We start from the raw sequence: 16,508 nt of genomic DNA on the forward strand, positions 1-16,508 counted from the left end.
GGGAAAAATAAGTGAAAGAGAAAAAATAAGGAAAAAATAAGGGAAAATAAGAGAAAAGAAAACAAATAAAGGGGAAATGGAGAAGCAGCAGAAAAAGGAAAAATAACAGAAAAGAGGAAAAAATAAGGGAAAAATAAGAGAAAAGAGAAAAAATAAGAGAAAATGGAGAAGCAGCAGGAAAAGAGAAACAATAAGAGAAAAAATAAGGGAATAACTGTGAAGCAGCAGGAAAAGGAAAAAAATAAGAGAAATGTTTTTTATGTTTTAATTCCTCCCCCTTGTCCATGAGCTGGGCAGGAAACATTCCCAGCTCCATCCAGGTTTTCTGGGAGATTTGGGTTCAGGTTTTTCCTTAATTTCCCTCCCCAAATTCCTTTTTTTTTTTCCAGATGAGGCCAAGCTGCTGTTTAATGTCATTAATGTTTAATTAATGCCAATTCCCAGTTTATTTTCCCCTTAAATTCCAAATTTTATCCCGAATTTTTTCACACACCTGTGGCTGTGCTTTGAGAAATCCCAGGGTATTCCCAGGAGGAAAAAAAAAAAAAATCCCAACAATATCCCTGGAATTGAGCAGGGCAGGGACAGGATGGGGTTGCCATGGATATTGTCACCATGGATATTGTCACTGTTGGCGTGGGGACACTGCCAGGGATGGGATGGGGAATAAAGGAATAATGGGGATGGAAAATAAATGGGGATGGAAAATATGGGAGAGGGAAATGGGGAAGGGAAGGGAAGGGAAGGGAAGGGAAGGGAAGGGAAGGGAAGGGAAGGGAAGGGAAGGGAAGGGAAGGGAAGGGAAGGGAAGGGAAGGAAGGAAAGGAAAGGAAAGGAAAGGAAAGGAAAGGAAAGGAAAGGAAAGGAAAGGAAAGGAAAGGAAAGGAAAGGAAAGGAAAGGAAAGGAAAGGAAAGGAAAGGAAAGGAAAGGAAAGGAAAGGAAAGGAAAGGAAAGGAAAGGAAAGGAAAGGAAAGGAAAGGAAAGGAAAGGAAAGGAAAGGAAAGGAAAATAAATGGGAAAGGAAAATAAATGGGAAAGGAAATGGGGAAGGAAATGGGGAAGGGAAAAGGAAAATAGGGGAAAAGATAATATTGGAAAGGAAAATGAGGAAGGAAAATGGGAAAGGGAAATGGGGAAGGGAAATATAGGGAAGAGAAAATGAGGAAGGAAAATGGAAAAGGGAAAACGAGGAAGGGAAATGGGAAAGGGAAAATGAGGAAAGGAAAATGAGGAAGGGAAAATAGGGAAGGGAGAATAGAGAAGGAAAGTGGGGAAGGAAAATATGGGAAAGGGAAAAATGGGGAAGAAAAATATGGGGAAGGGAAAAGGGAAGGGAAAATGGGGGAGGAAAATAGAAAAAGGAAAAAATGGGAAAGGGAAATGGGAGAGGAAAATGGGGAAGGGAAAAGGGGGAAGGAAAATGGGGAAGGGAAAATGGGGAAGGAAAAAAGGAGAGGGAAATATGGGAGAGGAAAATGGGAAGGGAAAATAAATGGGAAAGGAAAATAAATGGGAATGGAAATGGGGAAGGAAAAAGGGGAAAAATGAAAGGAAAATACGGGAAAGGAAAATATGGGAAAGGAAAATGAGGAAGGAAAATGGGGAAGGAAAAATAGGGAAGGAAAATGGGAAAAGGAAAAAAATGGGAAAGGGTTAACAATAAGACCAACAATAAAATAACAATAACAATTAAAATAGCAATAAAAAAAGACAATAACAACAACAATAATAAATAACAAATAATAATAACAATAAAAATAGCAATAAAATTAGCAGTAATAATAGCAATAGTAACAATAAAAATAACAATAAAAATAACAATAAAATAAAATAACAATAATATAGAACTAATAACATTCCCCATGGAATTTCTGACTCTGGAAATCCTCATCCAGGAATTCCCATTTCCTTTCCTGGCCTCTGGAAATCCTCCTGGAATTAACCCTGAGCATCCCCATCTTGTACCAGCCTGATTTGGGTCCAGCAGAGCTGCAGCAGCTGCTCCAGGGGAAGGGAATAAATCACATTTTTTCTGGGATTTGAACATTCCAGAGGCTCCTTTCCAACCTCATCAGCCTCACTCAGCCTTTCCCTGGCCCTGGGGGGAAGAAAATGTCACTGCAAGGAAAGAAATTTCCCTGGATCTCACTGTCCTTCTTCTCAGGGGTTTATTCCCCCTCTGAATTCCTGCTGGAAAAGGGATTTTTTTTAGGAATTATTCACTCAGGTGTTGACAGAATGAAGTTCCAAAGCTCTGCTCACCCATTGGGGTTTATTCCCCTCTGAATTCCTGATGAAATGGGGTTTTTTTAGGATTTTCTCATTCAGGTATTAATAGAATGAAGTCCCAAAGCTCTGCTCATCCAGTGGATTTTATTTCCCTCTGGATTCCTGATGGAAAAGGGATTTTTTTTTGGAATTATTCACTCAGGTGTTGTCAGAATGAAGTACCAAATCTCTCCTCACCCAGTGAGGTTTATTCCCCTCTGAATTCCTGCCAGAAAAGGGATTTTTTTTTTAGGATTTCCTCACTCAGGTGTTGACAGAATGAGGTACCAAATCTCTGTTCGCCCAATGGATTTTATTCCCCTCTGAATTCCTGCAGAAAGGAGATTTTTAGGAATTATTCACTCAGGTGTTGTCAGAATGAAGTTCCAAAGCTCTGCTCACCCAATAGATTTTATTCCCCTCTGAATTCCTGATGGAAAAGGGATTTTTTTTTTTAATTATTCACTCAGGTGTTGACAGAATGAGGTTCCAAAGCTCTGCTCATCCAGTGGATTTTATTCCCCTCTAAATTCCTACTGGACATTTATTTTTTTAGGAATTCTTCACTCAGGTGTTGACAGAATGAAGTCCCAAATCTCTGCTCACCCAGTGGATTTTATTCCCCTCTGAATTCCTACAGAAAGGAGATTTTTAGGAATTATTTACTCAGGTGTTGACAGAATGAAGTACCAAATCTCTCCTCACCCAGTGGAGTTTATTCCTCTCTGAATTCCTGATGAAATGGGGTTTTTTAGGATTTTCTCATTCAGGTATTAATAGAATGAAGTCCCAAATCTCTGCTCATCCAGTGGATTTTATTTCCCTCTGGATTCCTGATGGAAAAGGGATTTTTTTTTTTTTAATTCTTCACTCAGGTGTTGACAGAATGAGGTTCCAAAGCTCTGCTCACCCATTGGGGTTTATTCCCCTCTGAATTCCTGATGGAAAAGGGATTTTTTTTTTAATTATTCACTCAGGTGTTGACAGAATGAGGTTCCAAAACTCTGCTCATCCAGTGGAGTTTATTCCCCTCTAAATTCCTACTGGACATTTATTTTTTTAGGAATTCTTCACTCAGGTGTTGACAGAATGAAGTTCCAAAGCTCTGCTCACCCATTGGGGTTTATTCCCCTCTGAATTCCTGATGAAATGGGTTTTTTTTAGGATTTTCTCATTCAGATATTAATAGAATGAGGTTCCAAATCTCTGCTCACCCAGTAGATTTTATTCCCCTCTGAATTCCTACAGAAAGGAGATTTTTAGGAATTATTTACTCAGGTGTTGACAGCATGAAGTACCAAATCTCTCCTCACCCAGTGAGGTTTATTCCCCTCTGAATTCCTGATGAAATGGGGTTTTTTTAGGATTTTCTCATTCAGGTATTAATAGAATGAAGTCCCAAAGCTCTGCTCATCCAGTGGATTTTATTTCCCTCTGGATTCCTGATGGAAAAGGGATTTTTTTTTGGAATTATTCACTCAGGTGTTGTCAGAATGAGGTTCCAAAGCTCTGCTCATCCAGTGGATTTTATTCCCCTCTGAATTCCTGATGAAATGGGATTTTTAGGAATTCCTCACTCAGGTGTTGACAGAATGAGACATCCCAATCTCTCCCTGATTTTGGATGGATCATAAATCAGGAGCCCCACACTCAGAGCAGAGATTTGGTGCCTTGTTCTGTCAACACCTGAGGGAGGAATTCCTAAAAATCTCCTTTCTGCAGGAATTCAGAGGGGAATAAACCACACTGGGTGAGCAGAGCTTTGGAACCTTGTTCTGTTAACTCCTGAGTGAAGAATTCCTAAAAAAATCCTATTCCAGCAGGAATTCAGAAGGGAATAAAATCCACTGAGTGAGCAGAGATTTGGAACCTCATTCTGTCAGCACCTGAGTGAGGAATTCCTAAAACAACCCAAAAACAACCCCAAAAAACCCCCCAAAAATCCTCCAAAAACCAACCAACCAACCAACCAAAAACCCCACCAAAAAACCCACCTTTTTTTTTTTTTTTTTTTTTTTTTTTTTTTTTTTTTTTGCCTTTAAACCCACTAGTGATGCAGGAAAATTCCCACTCATCCCTTCGGTCAGTGGGAAGGGCTTGGGGCCAGGCCAGGGATTATTTTCCCTCCCCTCCTGCTGGAAAAAGGCTCTGGCAGAGCTTTAGAACCAGGAGAGAAGAGCAGGAAATGTGCAGGGCACGGGGCCAGCCACAGCCCCAGCTGCTCCACAGTTCATTCTCGTTTATTCCACAGTTCATTCTCGTTTATTTGGGGGTGAAAAAGAGTCAATTGTTGGCACAGTGGGGTCCCTGCAGCTGCAGAGGATGTGCTGAGCATCCCCCAGAGCTCCTGGGGCAGAAATGCTCTGGGGTTCTGGGGTGGGGATGGGGATTCCCATTCCTCATGGGATGGGGGTTTTTTTTTAGGAATTCTTCACTCAAGTGTTGATAGAATGAGGTTCCAAAGCTCTGCTCACCCAGTGGGGTTTATTCCCTTCTGGATTCCTGCAGAAAGGAGATTTTTAGGAATTCCTCACTCAGGTATTGGCAAAATGAGGTCCCAAAGTTCTGCTCACCCAGTGGAGTTTATTCCCCTCTGAATTCCTGATGAAATGGGGTATTTTTAGGAATTCCTCATTCAGATATTAATAGAATGAATTCCCAAAGCTCTGCTCATCCAGTGGATTTTATTCCCGTCTGAATTCCTGCTGGAATAGGATTTTTTTTAGGATTTCCTCACTCAGATGTTGACAGATTGAGGTTCCAAAGCTCTGCTCACCCAGTGGGTTTTATTCCCCTCTGAATTCCTGCAGAAAGGAGATTTTTGGGAATTCCTCACTCAGGTGTTGATAGAACAAAGCACCAAAGCTCTGATGACTCACTTCAGTTTATTCCCGTCTGAATTCCTGCTGGAAAAGGGATTTTTAGGGATTCCTCACTCAGGAGTTAACAGAACAAGGCACTAAAGTTTTGCTCACCCAGTGGGGTTTATTCCCCTCTAAATTCCTGATAAAATGGGGTGTTTTTTTTAGGAATTCCTCATTCAGATATTAATAGAATGAGATTCCAAATCTCTGCTCACTCAGTGGATTTTATTTCCCTCTGAATTCCTGCTGGAAAAGGAATTTTTTTAGGAATTCCTCACTCAGGTGTTGACAGATTGAGGTTCCAAAGCTCTGCTCACCCATTGGGGTTTATTCCCTTCTGGATTCCTGCAGAAAGGAGATTTTTAGGAATTCCTCACTCAGGTGTTGACAGAACAAGGTACCAAAGTTCTACTCAGCCATTGGGATTTATTCCACTCTGGATTCCTGATGAAATGGGATTTTTAGGATTTATTCACTCAGATATTGACAGAATGAGGTTCCAAAGCTCTGCTCACCCAGTGGATTTTATTCCTCTCTGAATTCCTGCAGAAAGGAGATTTTTAGGAATTCCTCACTCAGATATTAATAGAATGAATTCCCAAAGCTCTGCTCACCCAGTGGATTTTATTCCCCTCTGAATTCCTGATGAAATGGGGTATTTTTAGGAATTCCTCATTCAGATATTAATAGAATGAATTCCCAAAGCTCTGCTCACCCAGTGGATTTTATTCCTCTCTGAATTCCTGCTGGAATGGGTTTTTATTTTAGGAATTCCTCATTCAGATATTAATAGAATGAGATTCCAAATCTCTGCTCACTCAGTGGATTTTATTTCCCTCTGAATTCCTGCTGGAAAAGGAATTTTTTTAGGAATTATTCACTCAGGTGTTGACAGATTGAGGTTCCAAAGCTCTGCTCACCCAATGGATTTTATTCCTCTCTGAATTCATGATGAAATTTGGGGTTTTTTTAGGAATTCCTCATTCAGATATTAATAGAATGAAGTTCCAAAGCTCTGCCTATCCAGTGAGGTTCATTCCTCACTGAATTCCTGATGTAATGGGGTTTTTTTTAGGAATTCCTCACTCAGGCATTAATAGAACAAGGTTCCAAAGCTCTGCTCACCCTGTGGCATTTATTCCCCTCTGAATTCCTGCTGGACATTAACTTTTTTAGGAATTCCTCACTCAGGTGTTGACAGAATGAGGTTCCAAAGCTCTGCTCACCCAGTGGGGTTTATTCCCTTCTGGATTCCTGCAGAAAGGAGATTTTTAGGAATTCCTCACTCAGGTGTTGACAGCTCAAGGTCCCAAAGATTTGCTGACCCAGTGGATTTTATTCCCCTCTGAATTCCTGATGAAATGGGATTTTTAGGAATTCCTCACTTGGGTTTTGACAGCACAAGGTTCCAAAGCTCTGCTCACCCAGTGGATTTTATTCCCCTCTGAATTCCTGCAGAAAGGAGATTTTTGGGAATTCCTCACTCAGGTGTTGATAGAACAAAGCACCAAAGCTCTGATGACTCACTTCAGTTTATTCCCGTCTGAATTCCTGCTGGAAAAGGGATTTTTAGGGATTCCTCACTCAGGAGTTAACAGAACAAGGCACTAAAGTTTTGCTCACCCAGTGGGGTTTATTCCCCTCTAAATTCCTGATAAAATGGGGTGGTTTTTTTAGGAATTCCTCATTCAGATATTAATAGAATGAAGTCCCAAAGCTCTGCTCATCCAGTGGCATTTATTCCCCTCTGAATTCCTGCTGGAAAAGGGATTTTTTAGGAATTCCTCACTCAGGTGTTGACAGAATGAAGTACCAAGATTTTTCCTCACCCAGTGGATTTTATTCCTCTCTGAATTCCTGATAAAATGGGGTTTTATTTTAGGAATTCCTCATTCAGATATTAATAGAATGAGATTCCAAATCTCTGCTCACCCTGTGGCATTTATTCCCCTCTGAATTCCTGCTGGAAAAGGGATTTTTTAAGGAATTCCTCACTCAGGTGTTGACAACATGAGGTACCAAAGCTCTGCTCACCCAGTGGAGTTTATTCCCTCTGAATTCCTGCAGAAAGGAGATTTTTAGGAATTCCTCACTCAGGTGTTGACAGAACAAGGTACCAAAGTTCTACTCAGCCATTGGGATTTATTCCACTCTGGATTCCTGATGAAATGGGATTTTTAGGATTTATTCACTCAGATATTGACAGAATGAGGTTCCAAAGCTCTGCTCACCCAGTGGATTTTATTCCTCTCTGAATTCCTGCTGGAATGGGGTATTTTTAGGAATTCCTCACTCAGATATTAATAGAATGAGATTCCAAATCTCTGCTCACCCAGTGGATTTTATTCCCCTCTGAATTCCTGCAGAAAGGAGATTTTTAGGAATTTCTCACTCAGATATTGGCAAAATGAGGTCCCAAAGTTCTGCTCACCCAGTGGATTTTATTCCCCTCTGAATTCCTGCAGAAAGGAGATTTTTAGGAATTTCTCACTCAGATATTGGCAAAATGAGGTCCCAAAGTTCTGCTCACCCAGTGGATTTTATTCCTCTCTGAATTCCTGCTGGAATGGGTTTTTATTTTAGGAATTCCTCATTCAGATATTAATAGAATGAGATTCCAAATCCCTGCTCACTCAGTGGATTTTATTTCCCTCTGAATTCCTGCTGGAAAAGGAATTTTTTTAGGAATTATTCACTCAGGTGTTGACAGATTGAGGTTCCAAAGCTCTGCTCACCCAATGGATTTTATTCCCCTCTGAATTCATGATGAAATTTGGGGTTTTTTTAGGAATTCCTCATTCAGATATTAATAGAATGAAGTCCCAAATCTCTGCTCACCCAGTGGATTTTATTCCCCTCTGAATTCCTGCTGGAAAAGGAATTTTTTTAGGAATTCTTCACTCAGGTGTTGACAGAATGAAGTACCAAGATTTTTGCTCATCCAGTGGATTTTATTCCCCTCTGAATTCCTGATAAAATGGGGATTTTTTTTTTAGGAATTCCTCATTCGGATATTAACAGAATAAATTCCCAAATCTCTGCTCACCCAGCGGATTTTATTCCCCTCTGAATTTCCCCTGGAATTTATTTTCAGCAATTCCTCACTCAGGTATCGACAGCACAATGTAAAATACCATTTTCTGAATGAAAATCCTCCCCAGAAAAACCATCTTTTCCCCTTCCTGAGCCGGTTTTTGTGTCCAGCTCTCAGCAGCTCCAGGAAATCGAGTGGAAAAATCAAATGTGGCCGAGGGAGCGTGAAGGGACACGAGCCCCAAAGCCCTGGAAATAAAAATAGCTGCAAAAGGAGGGGGAAAAAAGCAGAAAAAAAGGTTGAAAAGATGCTTTGAAATGATTGTTTTTATCTCTAAAAGGTTTGGCCCCCCCAGGGGATGTTTGTGTGGGGCAGCTCTTGAATTAGTTCATGGAAAAGGTTGTTTTGTTTTATTTTATTTTGTTTTATTTTATTTTATTTTTCTTTTATTTTCTCTCTTTTTTCTTTTTTCTTTGTTTTTTCTTTTTACTTTTTTTTTCCTTTTTTCCTCCTTTTTCTTTTTTCCTTTTTTTCTTTCTTTTCCTTTTTCTTTTTTCCTTTTTCTTTCCTTTTTCTTTTTTTCCTTTTTCTTTCCTTTTTTCGTCTTTCTTTTTTCCTTTTTTCCTTTTTATTTTTTCCTTTTTCTTTCCTTTTTTCCTTTTTTCCTTTTTTCTTTCTTTTTTCTTTTTTCTTTTTTCTTTTTATTTTTTCCTTTTTTCTTTCTTTTTTCTTTTTTTTTTCTTTTTATTTTTTCCTTTTTCTTTGTTTTTTTTCTTTTTTCCCTTTTCTTTGTTTTTTTTCCTTTTTTTTCTTTTTCTTTCTTTTTTCCTTTGTCTTTCTTTTTTCTTTTTTCTTTTCCTTTGTCTTTCTTTTTTCTTTCTTTCTTTCCTTTTTCCCCCTTTTTTTCCTTTATTTTTTTCCTTTTTCTTTCTTTCTTTCCTTTTTTTTCCTTCCTTTTTTTCTTTTTTTATTTTATATTTTTTTCTTTTTTTTTCTTTTTGGCAAAACCCCCAAATTTAGAGGGATTTAAATTCTCCTTTTCCTTTTAAATCCTTATTACAAGGGAGTGATGAGAGCTTTAAACCACATTCCCAATTAAAAAAAAAAAATCAACATTTAAATGCACAGAGCTCTGCTGGACTCTGATTTTTCCCAAAAAATAATAATTCCTGGGGCTGGGAATGTCTCCTGCCAGGGCCTGATGTGGTTTTTGTGTTTTTTACTCGTGAAAAGGAGATTTTTGGTGACCTTTGGAGCTGAGCCCTGAGAGCCCCAGGCTCTGTCACATCGGCCCGTGACGTGGAGGGGAAACACAGCCCAGGCTCTGGGGGGATTTATTGTTCACTGGGTCCTGGAAATTCAGGGATTTATTCCTCAAAATACTGGAAATTCAGGGGATTTATTGTTCCCCTGAGTCCTGGAAATTCAGGGATTTATTCCTCAAAATACTGGAAATTCAGGGGATTTATTGTTCCCCAAAATCCTGGAAATTCAGGGATTTATTCCCCACAGTCCTGGAAATTCAGGGATTTAGTCCCCAGAATCCTGGAAATTCAGGGATTTATTCCCCAGAGTCCTGGAAATACAGAGGATTTATTCCCCAGAATCCTGAAGAGGATTTATTCCCCTGAATCCTGGATTTATTCCCTGAATTCTGGAGGGGATTTAGTCCCCAGAATCCTGGAAATTCAGGGATTTATTCCTCAAAATACTGGAGAGGATTTATTCCCTGAATCCTGGATTTATTCCCAGAATTCTGGAGAGGATTTATTCCCTGAATCCTGGATTTATTCCCTGAATCCTGGAGAGGATTTATTCCCTGAATCCTGGAAATTCAGGGATTTATTCCACAAAATACTGGAGAGGATTTATTGTTCCCCAAAATCCTGGAAATTCAGGGATTTATTCCTCAAAATACTGGAAATTCAGAGGTTTTATTGTTCGCCAAAATCCTGGAAATTCAGAGGATTTATTCCCCAGAGTCCTGGATTTATTCCCTGAATCCTGGAGAGGATTTATTCCCCTGAATCCTGGATTTATTCCCTGAATTCTGGAGGGGATTTAGTCCCCAGAATCCTGGAAATTCAAGGATTTATTCCACAAAATACTGGAGAGGATTTATTCCCTGAATTCTGGAGAGGATTTATTCTCCAAAATCCTGGAAATTCAGAGGTTTTATTCCCTGAATCCTGGAGAGGACTTATTCCCCACAGTCCTGGAAATTCAGGGGATTTATTCCCTGAATCCTGGAAATTCAGGGATTTATTGTTCCCCAGAGTCCTGGAAATTCAGGGATTTATTCCCTGAATCCTGGATTTATTCCCTGAATTCTGGAGAGGATTTATTGTTCCCTGAATCCTGGAAATTCAGGGATTTATTCCCCAGAATGCTGGAAATTCAGGGGATTTATTCCTCAAAATACTGGAAATTCAGAGGATTTATTGTTCCCCAGAATCCTGGAAATTCAGAGGATTTATTCCCCAGAGTCCTGGATTTATTCCCTGAATTCTGGAAATTCAGAGGATTTGTTCCCCAGAATCCTGGAAATTCAGGGATTTATTCCCCTGAATCCTGGAGAGGATTTATTCCTCACAGTCCTGGAAATTCAGAGGATTTATTCCCCAGAATCCTAGAAATTCAGGGGATTTATTCCCTGAATCCTGGAAATTCAGGGATTTATTGTTCCCCAGAGTCCTGGAAACTCAGGGATTTATTCCCTGAATCCTGGATTTATTCCCTGAATCCTGGAGGGGATTTATTCTCCAAAATCCTGGAAAATCAGGGGTTTTATTCACAGAATCCTGGAGAGGATTTATTCCCCAAAATCCTGGAAATTCAGAGGATTTATTCCCCAGAATCCTGGAAATTCAGGGGATTTATTCCCCAGAATCCTGGAGAGGATTTATTCCCCTGAATCCTGGAAATTCAGGGATTTATTCCCCAGAATCCTGGATTTATTCCCTGAATTCTGGAGAGGATTTATTCCCTGAATCCTGGATTTATTCCCTGAATTCTGGAGAGGATTTTTTCCCCTGAATAATGAGTGGGAATGATGAGAAAATGGGAATAATGGGTGGGAATAACCAGAAAATGGGAATAATGAGTGGAAATAATGAGAAAATGGGAATAAAAAGTGAGAATAAGGAGAAAATGGGAATAACAAATGGGAATAATGAGTTGGAATAATGAGTGATAATAACAAGAAAATGGGAATAATGAATGGGAATAACTAGAAAATGGGAATGTGAGTGGGAATAATGTGGAAATGGGAATAACAAGTAGGAATAATGAGTGGGAATAACAAGAAAATAGGAATAAAGAGTGGAAATAATGAGAAAATGGCAACAATGAGTGGGAATAACAAATGGGAATAATGAGAAAATGGGAATAATGAGTGAGAATAACCAGAAAATGAGAATAAAGAATGGGAATAACGAGTCTCTCCTCCCATCCCCAGAACCCTCAGCCCCTCTGATCCTCCCTCACCCTTTCCTGGCCTCTCCCCCAACCATCCCCAGCCATAATTAACCATTTCTCATTCCTAATTAACGATCCCTCCTTGTTTTCCCCTGCAGGGCCACCATCGATGAGGTGGAGACAGATGTGGTGGAGATCGAGGCCAAGCTGGACAAGGTGAGGTGGATTGGAGGGGATTGGTGGGGCCAGAGCTCAGGAATGGGATTTCTCCAAGTGTCCCCAAAAATCTGAGCCCATTTCCAGCTGTTCAATTGAAAATTAAACATTTTTTAAAATGTTTAGCATCCCAATTTTGTCCCCAGAGCTCCTCAGTGCTGGGACAGGAGCTCCATCCAGGCCCTGCTGGTGAATATTCACCTCCTTTTGTCCTGTTCATGGATCTGGTGGGGTCTCTGTTCAGGAATAGGATTTTTCCAAGTGTCTCCAAAAATCTGAGCCCATTTCCAGCTGTTCAATTGAAAAATAAACATTTTTTTTAAATGTTTAGCATCCCAATTTTGTCCCCAGAGCTCCTCAGTGCTGGGACAGGAGCTCCAGCCTGGCTCTATTGATGAACATTGACCTCCTTTTTTCCTGTTCCTGGATCTGGTGGGGCCACAGCTCAGAAATAGGATTTCTCCAAGTGTCCCCGAAAATCTGAGCCCATTTCCAGCTGTTCAATTGGAAATTGAACATTTAAAAAAATATTAACACCCCAGGTTTGTCCCCTGTCCTGGGACAGGAGCTCCAGCCTGGCCCTGCTGGTGAATATTCACCTCCTTTTGTCCTGTTCCTGGATCTGGTGGGGCCCCAGCTCAGAAATAGGATTTTTCCAAGTATCCCCTAAAATCTGAGCCCATTTCCAGCTGTTCAATTGAAAAATAAACAATTTTTTAAATGTTTAGCATCCCAATTTTGTCCCCAGAGCTCCTCAGTGCTGGGACAGGAGCCCCAGCCTGGCTCTATTGATGAACATTGACCTCCTTTTTTCCTGTTCCTGGATCTGGTGGGGCCACAGATCAGGAATAGGATTTCTCCAAGTGTCTCCTAAAATCTGAGCCCATTTCCAGCTCTTAAATTGGAAATTGAACATTTAAAAAATATTAACACCCCAGTTTTGTCCTCTGAGGTGGGACAGGAGCTCCAGCCTGGCCCTGTTGGTGAACATTGACCTCCTTTTGTCCTACTCATGGATCTGGTGGGGCCCCAGCTCAGAAATAGGATTTTTCCAAGTGTCTCCAAAAATCTGAGCCCATTTCCAGCTGTCCAATTGAAAATTAAACATTTTTTAAAATGTTTAGCATCCCAATTTTGTCCCCAGAGCTCCTCAGTGCTGGGACAGGAGCCCCAGCCTGGCTCTATTGATGAACATTGACCTCCTTTTTTCCTGTTCCTGGATCTGGTGGGGCCACAGATCAGGAATGGGATTTCTCCAAGTGTCCCCTAAAATCTGAGCCCATTTCCAGCTCTTAAATTGGAAATTGAACATTTAAAAAATATTAACACCCCAGATTTGTCCTCTGAGGTGGGACAGGAGCTCCAGCCTGGCTCTGCTGGTGAACATTGACCTCCTTTTGTCCTACTCATGGATCTGGTGGGGCCACAGCTCAGGAATAGGATTTCTCCAAGTGTCCCCTAAAATCTGAGCCCATTTCCAGCTGTTCAATTGGAAATTGAACATTTAAAAAAATATTAACACCCCAGTTTTGTCCTCTGAGGTGGGACAGGAGCTCCTGCTGGTGAACATCAGCCTCCTTTTGTCCTGCTCATGGATCTGGTGGGGTCCCTGTTCAGGAATGGGATTTTTCCAAGTGTCTCCTAAAATCTGAGCCCATTTCCAGCTGTTCAATTGGAAATTGAATATTTAAAAAAATATTTAACACCCCAGGCTTGTCCTCAGTGTTGGGACAGGAGCTCCATCCGGGCTCTGGTGGTGAATATTCACCTCCTTTTGTCCTGATCCCAGTTCCCAGGGGGTGACACAGCCTTGGGGACTTCCCCCAGTGCTGGTGTCCCCTCTGTCCCCTCTTGGTGACACTGGGCCTTGGGGTCTGTGCAGGACCTGGGGTTTGTTCTGATCCTGCATCCCCAAGGCTTTGGGGTCTATTTTGGGGGCCTGAGGTTTGTTCTATTCCTGCAGCCCCAAAGCTCTGGGGTCTGGTTTGGGGTTTGTTCTGTTCCTGCAGCCCCAAAGCTTTGGGGTCTATCTAGGGGTTTGTTCTGATCCTGCAGCCCCAAAGCTTTGGTGTCTGGTTTGGGGTTTATTCTCTTCTTGCAGCCCTAAGGCTTTGGGGGGTTTATTTTGGGGTTTATTGTGTTTCTGCAGCCCCAAAGCTTTGGGGTCTGTCCTGTTCCTGCAGCCCCAAAGCTCTGGGGTCTATCTAGGGGTTTGTTCTGATCCTGCAGCCCCAAAGCTTTGGGGTCTGCTCTGGGGTTTGTTCTGATCCTGCAGCCCCAAAGCCTTGGGGTTTATTTTGGGGTCTGGTTTGGGATTTGCTCTGACTCTGCAGCCCCAAAGCCTTTAGGTCTATTTTGGGATTGGGGTTTGTTCTATTCCTGCAGCCCCAAAGCTCTGGGGTCTATTTTGGGGCTCTGTGTGCCCCACAGACTGAGCTCTGTGACCAGCTGAGAAGATCTGGGAGCAGAAATCAAACTCCCTGGGGTCACTCCTGCCCCCCAGGCCTGGCTCACACCCTGCCCTGGCCCCACAGCCCCGAGGCCCCCCTGGGCAGGAGACAAACAGCTGCAGGCACATCTGGAGCCCAGACTGCTCTGGGCTTTGGATGGAGCCTCTGGAAAGGAATCCAGCCCCTCCTGCAACGTGGCAGCCCCAGAGCACCTCTGCAAACAGGGCTGTCCCAGCAGATCAGGACCCCTTCCCATTCCCTGACCCCAGTCCCATTCCCAAACCCCAATCCCACGCCTTGACCCCAATCCCAGTCCCAGATCCCATCCCCTGACCCCAGTCCCATCCCCTGACCCCAGTCCCATCCCCTGACCCCAGTCCCATGCCCTGACCCCAGTCCCATGCCCTGACCCCAATCCCATTCTGAGACCCGGATCCCAGACCCCAAACCCACACCCTGACTCCACTCCCATTCCCAGATCCCACTCCCAATCCCTGACCCCAATCCCATTTCTTGACCCCAGTCCCATGCCCAAACCCCAATCCCATTCTCAAATTCCATTCCCTGACCCCAATCCCCTTCTCTGACCCAAATCTCATGCCCAGACCCCAATGCCATTCCCTGACCCCAATCCCATGCCCAAATCCCATTCTCAGACCCCAATCCCTGACCCCAAACCCATTCCTTGACCCCAATCCTATTTTCACCCCTGCTCTCTGAATTCAGACCCCAAATCCTCCAAATCCCCTCCCTGCTCTCTAAATTTGGTTTCAATTCAGACCCCAAACCCCTCTCCAGGTTCCCAGTGCCCCAGCCTGAGCAGTTTTCACCCTTTCTCTCTAAATCTGGTCTAAATTCAAACCCCAAATCCCTCTGCAGCCTCTCAGTGCCACAACCTGAGCAGTTTTCACCCCTTTCTCTCTAAATTTGTTCTGAATTCAGACCCCCATCCCTGTTCAGCCCCCCCAGAGCAGACAGACCCCCCCCAGCAGCCGCTGAACAAACAGGTTTTATAGGGCACAGCCTTGCCCGGGGCCTGTGGCTCCCACCCAGCTCATCCCTCCCCCAGAGTCGGGATTTTATCCCTCTGTGCCCGGGGGATCTCACAGATCACACACCAGCTCCTCTCCCCGGCCGGGTTTCTATTTTTGGTGTCTCAGACAAGGAGGGAGTGGAGGTGGAGGAGCCGATTTGCATCCCCAGCTCAGAGCAGAGTGAGAACGGGGTCCTGAGTCTCCAGGGGAGGGCAGACCCCAGAGCTCTGGGGCTGCGGGATCAGAACCCCAAAACACACCCCAAAATAAACCCCAGAGCTCTGGGGCTGCAGGATCAGAACAACCCCAAAACACACCCCAAAACAGACCCCAGAGCTCTGGGGCTGCAGGATCAGAACAACCCCAAAACACACCCCAAAATAAACCCCAGAGCTTTGGGGCTGCAGGATCAGAACAGACCCCAAAACACACCCCAAAATAAACCCCAGAGCTCTGGGGCTGCAGGGTCAGAACCCCAAAACACACCCCAAACCAGACCCCAGAGCTCTGGGGCTGCAGGATCAGAACCCCAAAACACACCCCAAACCAGACCCCAGAGCTCTGGGGCTGCAGGATCAGAACCCCAAAACACACCCCAAACCAGACCCCAGAGCTCTGGGGCTGCAGGGTCAGAACAACCCCAAAACACACCCCAAACCAGACCCCAGAGCTCTGGGGCTGCAGGATCAGAACAGACCCCAAAACACACCCCAAAATAAACCCCAGAGCTCTGGGGCTGCAGGATCAGAACAAACCCCAAACCAAACCCCACACCAGACCCCAGAGCTCTGGGGCTGCGGGATCAGAACAGACCCCAAAACACACCCCAAACCAGACCCCAGAGCTCTGGGGCTGCGGGATCAGAACCCCAAAACAGACCCCAAAATAAACCCCAGAGCTCTGGGGCTGCAGGATCAGAACAAACCCCAAACCAGACCCCAAATCACACCCCAGAGCTTTGGGGCTGCAGGATCAGAACAAACCCCAAAACAGATCCCGGAGCTTTGGAGCTGCAGGATCAGAACAAACCCCAAAACAGATCCCGGAGCTTTGGAGCTGCAGGAACAGGAAGACCCCAAAATAAACCCCAAAGCTTTGGAGCTGAAGGAACAGAATAAACCCCAAACCAGACCCCAAAGCTTTGGGGCTGCAGGATCAGAACAAACCCCAAACCAGACCCCAAATCACACCCCAGAGCTTTGGGGCTGCAGGATCAGAACAGAC

At 43.3% G+C, this 16,508-nt stretch overlaps 1 protein-coding gene across 1 annotated transcript in view; it reads left to right on the plus strand.

Moving 5' to 3' along the window:
- Nucleotides 1-16,508, plus strand: part of ACAP3 (ArfGAP with coiled-coil, ankyrin repeat and PH domains 3) — a 93,764-nt gene that overhangs the window by 29,789 nt on the left and 47,467 nt on the right. Inside the window, exon 2 of the mRNA XM_083876713.1 lies at nt 11,743-11,800. Within this exon, the coding sequence (XP_083732839.1) occupies nt 11,743-11,800 (58 nt within the window). The remainder of the gene's footprint in view (nt 1-11,742; nt 11,801-16,508) is intronic.

The sequence above is a fragment of the Zosterops lateralis genome, assembly GCF_965231275.1.
Source record: "Zosterops lateralis genome assembly, chromosome: 22".
In the NCBI taxonomy this organism is placed as follows: Eukaryota; Metazoa; Chordata; class Aves; order Passeriformes; family Zosteropidae; genus Zosterops; species Zosterops lateralis.